This window comes from Sinocyclocheilus grahami, unplaced genomic scaffold (genome assembly GCF_001515645.1).
Source record: "Sinocyclocheilus grahami isolate Dianchi unplaced genomic scaffold, SAMN03320097.WGS_v1.1 scaffold893.1, whole genome shotgun sequence".
Lineage (NCBI taxonomy): Eukaryota > Metazoa > Chordata > Actinopteri > Cypriniformes > Cyprinidae > Sinocyclocheilus > Sinocyclocheilus grahami.
The window spans coordinates 369758-381014 of NW_015506072.1; the positions used below are offsets into that span (position 1 = coordinate 369758).

General features: G+C 39.7%; 1 protein-coding gene across 1 annotated transcript in view; it reads left to right on the top strand.

Annotated features, from left to right (window-relative positions):
• LOC107563869 (gastrula zinc finger protein XlCGF57.1-like) overlaps window positions 1-9478 on the top strand; it is a 42615-nt gene extending 33137 nt beyond the window's left edge. The window contains exon 4 of the mRNA XM_016248837.1: window positions 8913-9478. Coding sequence (XP_016104323.1) covers window positions 8913-9478 — 566 coding nt within the window. The remainder of the gene's footprint in view (window positions 1-8912) is intronic.
• Window positions 9479-11257: the final 1779 nt, after the last annotated feature.

Consider the following 11257-nt stretch of genomic DNA (forward strand, 5'->3'; position numbering starts at 1 on the left):
AGACTGGGCAAAAATGGTCTGCATGGCAGAGTTCCAAGACGAAAACCGCTGCTGAGCAAAAAGAACATAAAGGCTCGTCTCAGTTTTGCCAGAAAACATCTTGATGATCTCCAAGACTTTTGGGAAAATACTCTATGGACTGACGAGACAAAACTTTTTGGAAGGTGTGTGTCCCATTACGTCTGGTGTAAAAGTAACACTGCATTTCAGAAAAAGAACATCATACCAACAGTAAAATATGGTGGTGGTAGTGTGATGGTCTGGGGCTGTTTTGCTGCTTCAGGACCTGGAAGACTTGCTGTGATAAATGGAACCATGAATTCTGCTGTTTACCAAAAAATCCTGAAGGAGAATGTCCGGCCATCTGTTCGTGACCTCAAGCTGAAGCGAACTTGGGTAAACAAAGATGAAAAAGGAAATATGTACCTGTCAGGTTTTGGAGAGTTAGGCTAGGTGGCATGCTGTATAACTTAATGACTTTGCTAGCTACAGAAGTATGGTTATGATAAACAGTGCTGGCAGTAATGTGTTTTAGAAGTGTTAGGGTGAAGGTTAAATTGTTTTCAATTCAGGTGCACGTTGGGGGCCAGACAGTCAGGTACAGCACATGCAAGTGCCCAGTCGGCAGAGACAAGTGCCATCATATGGCAGCTTTGTTGATTTGGGTAGAGAAATGTGTCCCGCACCGACGTGGAATGTGTGAAATTGCAGCCAAGAGAGTGTCTGAGATGACACCATCCACAACACGAGGTTAGTAATAAGTTTGTTGATGTTGCGTGGTTTGAGTAATTTTCTTATTAATTTCTTAACGACGTAATGTGGTTTAAACCTATTGCTAATAAGATTAATCATGTTTATGAAATTCTTCTAACATACAGTCACGGTGTGTTTTAGTGTAGCTGGAAAATCATTATCGTAAGCTTTAATCACCATATTGAAATATAGTTGCAAGACAGTGAGGCGGAGGTGTACACCGTTAATTTTAGCGTGTGTGTTATAAATGAATAATCATAATAAAAGGCTGTTAAATTGAGATAGTGCCATCATGTGTAACGATCTTAAATAATATTACTCATTTTTATAACCTTTTTTTTTTTTTTTACCATTATTTCAGCTGGCATCAAAAGACCTGTCACCCAGGAGGACAAAGAATGGGCACAGGCATCCTTGTTGCAACTTGGGCGTTTTACATTTCTCAATTTAAAACAGGGGTTTCAAACGGTGTAATATGTAGTTAAAAACTTTACATAGATTAGGCTCATGAAAAATTTGCTAAACTACACATGTATGCAACCCATTGCTTTCATTTAAAATGTATTTTGTATACACCTATGTGGCTATGTATGTGGACATCTCACTGACTTCACAACTTGTGCCTAACTTTAAATCTAGAATCTCCCAATAAAGACATTTGATGGGCTGGTGACCAGCCCAGGTTTTGTCCAAGCTGAGGACAAGGCTTTACACTTGCTGTCAATGATGTTACATGCCTCCCCTGTCTAGGGTCAGGGATGGCCAAAACAAGGAAATTTACGAACGAAGCCAGAAGAAACAAGTTTTCAACCGGCAACGTGGAGGTCTTCTCTCCTGCCCCAGCACTCTACAGAAAAAGCACACAGGCTTTCGTAACAGTCTAGAAAATTGATTTAAAAAAAATATATATATTGTACCAAGCATGGAGCAAATAAAGCATCGGGAGGGGACCAGGCCAAAACAACAAACTTGACAGGTCTAATTTACAAAAGGGGTACTTCCTAATCTCTCAAAACAAAATTCTAAATAAACAACAAGTCTTACCTGACTCCCTTTCTAGCCAAAAACAGGAGAAAACATGGACATTAAAAGAAACGGCATCCTCCTCCCTACTGCTCCTAAAGTAATTATAAACTTTTGGCTTAAATCTCATGTTGTGAGTTTACTTGCACAAAACAAAGTAACAACATCTCTCCAAAGCTTCAAAGTTATACACCAACAACTATGCAAACAGGCAACAACTAACACACATGCTATTGTCTGGGGCAGTCGAAAACAATCTCCAGAGGCCAAGAAGGGCACCGTTTCACACAGAGTTTCCAGCTTTATCCACATGCTCTCCCTCCAGCAGCCAATCAGAGCAAGTCAGTAGTTGATGACAATTAGGACCAGCTGATCTTCATTAAGCTTTGCATGGAGAAGAGAGAGAGAGAGAGACAAAACAAAACACAACACTGCCAAAAGACAAACTATCAACATAGCAGCAATATCAAATACTGGCCAAATATAACACCGAAAAAACAATAAAAACAAAAACATATTTTTGGGACGTTACACCACCATCATCAAATTTACAACCCAATGCCTCTTTCTCGTGTACAGTAGCATACAGTCATCTCAGTCACCTTCAGCATCACAGGCTCTAGAGAGTGCATCCGCCAGCACGTTCTCCGGACCTTTCTTATGTTTAATGTTCAAGTTCTATTCTTGCAGACAAATTGACCAGCGCATCAAACGCTGATTGAGGTTGCACATGAGGGAGAGAAAAACTAGAAGGTTGTGGTCAGTATAGACAACAAGAGGCATACAACTACCACCCACGTAAACTTCAAATAGTTTGAGGGCCATCACCAGGGCGAGAGCTGCCTTCTCGATGGTACTGTAGTTTCGTTGACACTTAGAGAACTTCTTAGAGAAGTAACAGACTGGATGTTCTACTCCTGCACCGTCCTCCTGCAGCAGGACAGCACCTGCTCACACAGCACTTGCATCCACTTGTAGCTTAAATGGAAAATAAAATTTAGGGGCAGAGAGAACTGGAGCATTACAGAGAAGATCTTTGGCAGCAAGAAAAGCATTCTCACACTGAGGACTCCAAACAAATTTCTTCACAGAGCTAAGTAGGTCAGTAAGGGGAGACACCACTGTTGCAAAGTTTTTGCAAAATCCATGGTAGTATCCCGCCATTCCCAGAAACCGGCGAAACACAAGAACAGACTCACCCGGCTGAAAAATGCGCTGTACTGTTCTTTTGTCAAAGTTGGCCTTCATCTTTGACTGTGCCATGGAAAGATGAGCCCTTGCCAGTTCGCAGACATTCACGGAAAGAACTGACATAGTCTAGCACAGAAATAGGTGCACTATCCTTACCTATTAACTGCTCCTTTAACAACTTCAAGGGGCCACGAACAGTATGAGCAAACACAAGCTCAGCAGGGCTAAATCCTAGTGACTCCTGAACAGACTCTCTCACCGCAAACACGAGTAATGGCAAGCCGTCCACCCAGTCTTTTCCAGTCTCAATACAAAAGGTGTGGAGCAAAGTTTTTAGGGTTTGATGAAAACGTTCCACCGCTCCTTGTGACTCAGGGTGGTACGCACTAGACATGTGATGTTTTATTCCTACCTCTTTTAACATTTGTCCAAATTCCTTTGAGGTGAAGTTTGACCCCTGGTCAGTTTGAATAACTCTGGTCAAGCCAAATGTGGTGCAAAACCTTACAACCTCTTTCAGCACTACTTGTGCTTTCAACGTACGCAATGGTACGGCTTCAGGATAACAGGTAGCAGTACACATTATTGTCAAAATAAACTGGTGCCCATGTTTCAACTTCGGAAGAGGCCCTACACAATCAATCACCAGACTCTCAAAAGGTTCTCCTATGACAGGAATCAGCAGAAGAGGAGCTTTAGGAATAGTTTGATTTGGTTTACCCGCACGCTGGCAGACGTCACATGACCGGCAGTAACGAGTGACAGCAGATTTGATTCCAGACCAGTAGAAATGTTTAACGATCCGCTGAAATGTTTTAGTGACACTGAGGTGTCCAGCAAGAACATTTGCGTGTGCCAATTTCAAAACAAGGGAACGGTAGTTGGAAGGCAAAACAATCTGATATACTGTTTGCCAATCACCACCATCTGAAGATTTTGGCTGCCACTTGCGCATCAGAAATTAATGAAGATCAGAATCGTCCCAAAAGTATGCTACCTTTGCCAACAAAAGATCACGACTGTCAACTGCAGCACTAATGCAGTTTACAAGTGTAGGGTCTAACTTCTGGGCAGCAGCCAAATGTTCCCTACTCGCTATGGAATGAAGTTCAACTGGAAGTTGGGAGTCATGCTCAGAGACCATTTCACTCTCAACAGATAACCTGCACCCTTAGGTTGCACACTCAGGAAAGAATCAGAGAGATCAACAACATCTTGAAAGCTTCTTGACTGAGATTGCGTAACCGCACATGCTGGAAAAGCTAAAGGATACGTCGCAGAGAGATCAGGGGAATCACAGACTATTAGCTTGCTTACGACTATTGGACTGGGAAAAACATTACCACCGGCAAGGTCCCAGTACGAGGCCGACATTGTCTACGGGCAACTATTTACACACACCCAGTTGAACCAAGCCCGTAACAAGGTCAGACTTTAAGTTAACGTTGTGTAACGGAATGCTAATGCAGCCCATCTCGATACCACACACAAGGACATTTGCGCCCGTATATGACGCATCAGAGAAGGGCAAAACATCCTCAAGCACGAAGGATTGAGCCGACTCAGTATCTCTCAGAACCTGCACACACTTATCTGCAAAGACACCAGCTAGTGACACATAACCTGTCAGAAGAAAGGGACCATAGGACGATGTGTCAGCAGCAAACAAATCAGGAACTGTTTGTACAAACGCAACACTTTTATGTTTCGCATTTTTAGCCTTCTGCTTCCACGCCTTACAGTCCGCGATCATATGGCCAGGATCGAGACAGTAAAAGCTCTTTGAGAGCGACTTCCCTCCACCACTAGTCTTGTTGACATTCACTCTAAGTGCATCTTGAACTATAGACTCTGTAGCCATGGAAGTTTTAGAATGATGCACAGAGGAAAAGACAGTTCGGTGAGTAAGTGCAAATTCATCGGCAAGCACCGCCGCATCAGAAAGCTTTGACACTTTTTGTTTGTTTAAATGAACAACAACGTTTTCCAGTACACAAGTTTTAAAATCTTCAAGTAAGACCAATTCTTGCAATTCCTCAAATGTGGTAACCTTACTAGCAAGACAACACTATTCAAAAAGCATTTTTTTCTCTCTTGCAAATTCAACATAAGTTTGTTTGGCTTGCTTTAAACACTCCCTGAACTTTTGTCGATATGCTTCCGGCACCAACTCATATGCCCTCAACACAGCCGTTTTCACAGTGTCATAGTCCAACAACTCCACAATTGGCAAAGCAGTACATACCTCTTGTGCTTTGCCAACGAGGTTACACTGCAACAGTAAAGCCCACATGTCTTTTGGCCAATTCAACTTTGCGGCTACACGCTCGAAAGCAACAAAATAAGAGTCCTACCTCTGATTCGCAAAAAGGTGGTACTAATTTGACGTATTTGCCAACATCAAATTCAGATTTAGGCGCAACGCTATCACTAGAGGAAGGTGGCCTAGAACGAGGTATAGGAATCGGGAATCAGAGCTTGCACTTCTAACTCAATCTTTTCAACTTAATGTCACGATCTGCTTGGATTTCAAGAGCTCTCAGCCGAAGCAGCTGTGACTCATGCTCCTGCTTTCTTAATGCAAGATCAAGCTCTTTTAATTTCAGAGCTACCCGAGGATCTACAGAAGCTGCATTTTTACTGCTAGCTACTGAGCTTGAGTCATCTTCTGTGCCAATGTCAGCTTCATCCCCTTGCTCTAGTGTTTGTTCTGGGAAAATACCTGCCTCTACTAACTTGTTATACAACTCCTCTTTTATCGCTTGTTTACGTGTGGCTCTAGAAACTGAAATATTATAAAAGTCAGCTATTAAAAGCAGATCTTTTTTTCGACAACAGTTGAATTCCTCCAAAGAAGGTGACAGCGTGAACTTTATCAAATCAAAATCCATATTTTCAATAATATAGGACCTCCTCACCCACCAAAGTTTAAAGCAGCCAAACCAATCTTACCTACACATCCAACAACAAGATATTGGAGTTCGTAATGAAAACAGGGGGAAAAAAACATTGCCTTGTCTGAGGCACTCCCACCGTACAGGTCACTGACAAGGGTAATAACACCATTAGGCGCAACACCGATTGAAGCCTTAAGTGTGGTCCGTCCTTTGTACTGGCTGTACATATGACACTGTGTGTCAAGCCTTTCTGTGTTAGAGACGGCAACCTCTGTGCAGTCAAGCACGATCCTACAGTTAGGAAAGGTCTGGAAGCAGTCTGGCAGCGATGTTTGATTCTTGGCTGTGGAGGGGATGTTGTTCTCAAGCAAACCGACATACAAAACATCATACAGGGCACTAATGATGGTGATGAAGATGTTGGTTACTGTGGCTGTGCTACAATTAAACCTTGTTGCAAGGTCTACTTGGCCGCAATTAAGTCTAAGCTTCATTAAGGTCAGGAGCAATTGATCAACTAGGGGCATCATTTGGACAGTCCAATCAGAATGATATTGTAGGTCGAATTTAGAAAGAAGCACTTCCAAAACAGGACAGTGGCAGCATCAGGTAATCCAGTGAAATACTGAACTCTCTCAGGGCTTGAAGAAATTTGACTGAAGGAAAAAGTTTGCTTCTGTTTCTCCAATTGTTTTTTCAAATTGTCATTCTCTTCCCTCAGCATGACATTCTCCACCTCAAGTGCCAAAAGACTTTTTGAAGTACTAGGGGTATCTGCAGTTACCATGTCAGCATCCGTTCCCTCATCCTCACCACTTCTTCCGTTTAGGGAGATGGCTGAGGTGGTCAGGGAATTGGAAAGTCTTCCCCTCGTTCCAAGCAATTCTCGAGGGCCCAGCAGCTTTTCCATTAGGGAAATGCCAACTGCACACCCTGGAGTTGCAGTTTGGGGTGAAGTTTTCACGTCTGTAAAATAATAATAATAATAAAAATAATTAATAAATGACTGAAATATCATTACTTAAATTATTTGTCATGTGAACACACTACAATAACAGTAAAGCAGTCATTGGCAATAATTGCTGTCTACAAATGTTTTGTTTCTGGTGTGTGTACTGTACACTGTAGTTTGTGTCTGTATTTATTTAGCTTGTTGTCCTTGTTTGTTTTTGCTTGATCTGTGTATGTACACTGAGAGCAATGTAAGAACAGAGTCAAATAAACATACCTGGCCATTAAACATGATTCTGATCTTATATCTCGGGCTTCCTCCAAAATGCTCAATTATTATAAAAATGAGAAACGTTAGCAGATTATCATACTTTAACTGGTCTAATGGTTTTCTATGCTACGTATCTTAGGCACATCTTCGGCTTGTCCATAGACTGTTGCCAAAGCTAACGTTAGCACCCACTAGCACCAAAAGTTTCTTCATTCGTTTAAGATTTGTAACTTACCTTATCAACTGCAGCCATTTTCTCTTCTCTTTCTCGTCACATTTTGTTTTTATTTTTTATGGTATATCAAAAAGTGTATATATTTTTAATGTGATTGTTGGTACATTTTTACCAGTTTTTACCATACTTTCAAAACAAAAATTAAAATAGGAAAAATATGCAATATGAAAATAATTGAAGACAAAATGTGTTTTACTGAGAAAAAACATGATTTGGTTTTTAAAAAGCCTTTTTACATCAGGAAAAAGGGGGGTCGTCTTATAATCAGGGTCGTCTTATATTCTGGCCAATACGGTACTATGCATTTCCTAAACAAATATATTTTGTGTAACATTAAACTGAATTGAAAACCATTCATTTCTATCAGTTAAGCTGTGGCTCGTCTGTGGGCATGTGGGCAGTGCTGTACCAAAATATTCATCCACTTGAAAACAAAGATATGTATATACTGAATCAATCTTGCATTAAAATCTTAAAGGTTTTAGCATTATTTAGTTTCTAAACTATTACATGATAAAGCAAATTTGCTATATTAATATTTAGTGCATGGCTTCGGCACACAGGTTGTCTCATGGGCAGCACGCCGACATTTAGCACCGTTGCTTTTTGGGCATCCTGAGTTTGAGTGCCGGCTTGCGGACCTTTCCCGATCCCACCACCCTCTGTCTCCCACTTTGCTTCCTGTCTACAATATTGTCCTATCCTAGTAAAAGGCAAAAACGCCAAAAATAAATCTTTACAAAAATCAGAGATGTCACAAATAACATCATGTGTATGTTTGACTGAAAAGTCTAGACTTAAACTCAGACTCAAGCAATCTTCCACTGATTAATCCATTATTTTTATCACAGTCACAAAAATTCTGGCTTAGATTTTTTTTCTTTAATAGCCTTCATTGTCTAAGTACTTGGGGAGTCACTCGTTTTCTCGCTGCATTGATTACAAACCCTGACGATGCAATGCATCGATCTTGATTTCTGAATCGTGAATCGCCGATTTCGGACAGTAATCGATTTAAAATGCTAAGAATCGAATGAATCGCGATTTCTATAGCGATTCAATGCTTTCAAAATATATACATTAAATTACTACAAGCATGAATTATTGGAGACCTTGAACAGTGTTGAATGTGCGCTCGCACTCAGTTTGTCTCACTGACACATTTTTTGAGCAGCTGATGTGTGATCTCTCCTTAGTACTCGTGGCCAGTAATGCTGAAGTGAAGTAGTTTTACTTTTCTGTAGTTTTTCAATAGCTCTTGGTCATACCGACGACATTACCTGAGCAGTCGAAGGCTGCCCATTTATTGCATGGACAGAGCAAAAATTTAAGTGTCTAAAGCATACGCACAGTTCCATTGATGATAAATGTGTTTTAACAATGTCGTTGAACCGAATGTATGAAGGAAACTGTTAAAACAACCACAGCATTAACAACAACCTTGAAATAAGAGCACAAGGTTTATCTGATAATCAGATGCATGAAAGTAGCGTTTGTTGCTATAGCGATCATTCTTTCATAATCATTATTCGCCGATCTGGAGAAAAGCCTTACACATGCCCTCAATGTGGAATAAGTTTTACTCTTAAAGTAACTCTTAGAAGGCACATGAGAATTCACGCTGGAGAAAAGCCTTACACATGCCCTCAATGTGGAATAAGTTTTACTCTTAAAGAAACTCTTAGAAGGCACATGAGAATTCACGCTGGAGAAAAGCCTTACACATGCCCTCAATGTGGAATAAGTTTTACTCTTAAAGAAACTCTTAGAAGGCACATGAGAATTCACTCCGGAGAAAAGCCTTACACCTGCAAACTATGTGAAAAGAGCTTTATTCGGAAATCAAGCCTTAAAAACCACTTGAAAATTCATTCTGGAGAGAAGCCTTACACATGCTCTCAATGTGAAAGGAGCTTTACACATAAGAAAAAACTTGATGTCCACATGAGAGTTCACACCGGAGAGAAACCTTTCACCTGCAAACGGTGTGGAAAGAACTTCACTCGAAAAACAAGTGTTAAAAACCACATGAGAATTCATACAGGAGAAAAGCCTTACACATGCTCTCAATGTGGAAAAAGTTTTACATGTAAACAACATCTCGATGTCCACATAAGAATACATACTGGAGAGAAACCTTTCAAAGGATACTGTTAGTAGATATTCAGACACGAGAGAAGTACAAAGCCTTCTTTACATAATAAGTAGCCTAATAGAGCCCACTACGTGATTACGTTTCAGTTTTAGTAAGTAAGTTTGGTTTGTTATGGTCATAGCCATAGGCGTTGATTTATTTTTCTGTCGGTGGATGCAAAAAACAAGCATTTTTATTTTTTAATAAAACACTTAATATCTGAGGGAGTGTAGCGCCATGATCACTATATAGCCGATCAAGCCCGCTGCAAGAGAGATTTGTGCTGGCGCCCTCTCGTATCACAATAATGCACTCTCGACATTTGCCATTCAAATAACGCCAAAAACTTCCTTAAATGAACTATAAATGCGAGAATAAAGTCGTAAAAGCTGCAATCCATTTCTTATTGGTTAAAATGAAAGGAGACTATCTTGTTTTTCACGGGATCGGCACCTATGGACATAGTATTTAAAATAAATGTTGTTTGTAATTTTTTTTATACATGCATTTATTTTTGTTCTGTTATGAATGCCACTAAATTTAAACGATTTGGAGTGAGGTGAAGTTAAATTCATGTTAGTGTTTATAATGTTTTTTCCTAACATTCGTTTTACTTAGACCTATTCAGTAGCCTATTTCAATTATTTTTGAAATTAATAGTAAAATGCGACTTACACACTGATGCAACTTATGTTTTGTTTTTTTCCCCCTGGTGCAACTTTCCGGAAAATATGGTAAATTTTATTATATTATGCTGTAGTATTAAGAAGTACATATACAATGGGGACCATTTGCACCATCATATTATGTTCATTCCACATACCCACATTAAACTTTAGCCTTAAACACTGTTATAATTATGAGGGGGTCCTTGGAAAATCCTCTCCCCTGTAAGGGGTCCCTGGCTCCAAAAAGTTTGAAAACCCCTGATATAGAGTGGGGCAACTATGACGTCACTTTGTAGGCAGATCGGCTGTTAGCATGACACTGGTTCCCTCGAGAAAAAGCCAATAGGATTTTTCCAAAGGCTTTTGGATTATCGCTAAAAATAAGCTCTGTGTTCAATCATAGTTCATGAAACTTGCACGTTTTGTCCATCAAGATAATCTAAATAATATAACTTTTATGAATTTTGAAGCCTAAATAATAGTGCCAGAACTTAAAAGCTAAACTTAGGCTATTAACGAACTACAGCACCACGGTCGCTCCCCTTCAACGTCACCACCACCATGCTTCCCACAACTTTATCAAACTTATTTTAACATGTTCAGTGAAAGGGATTTACTCTGTATATGAATTTTAATCCACGCTACTTTAACCTTTTCATGTAAACTGGAATAAATACAAAACTAGAGCCAAACTAAAACTGAAATGAGACATTAGTAATAAATAGTATAGTGAATAAATGAAATAATCAGTACTGTACAGTTTGAAATAAGGTGCATTAAAAATCAATAAATCCTTGATTAAGGAGACACGTTTTTAATTTCTCCATGTAACATTCAATAAAATTCTAGTGCATTTAATCTATTAAATAACAGCAGAGTGAGTGAGTTTTTGAATATGGTAAGATTAAACTTATTTTAGTGAATACATTGCGACATCGTTTTGTTAGGGTGGGTACACAAAATGCTATTTTACCCTTGCTTCTAGAAAATCCTCAGACTATATGCTTTCTAACAATATGTGGTCATAAACATTTCATTTTAACATGGCTTTAAGCACTATGCATCGTTAAAGTTTCACTTTCACCGTGACTAAGCTGGTAAATGTGGTGTTTATATGGAATAATCATATGAGTT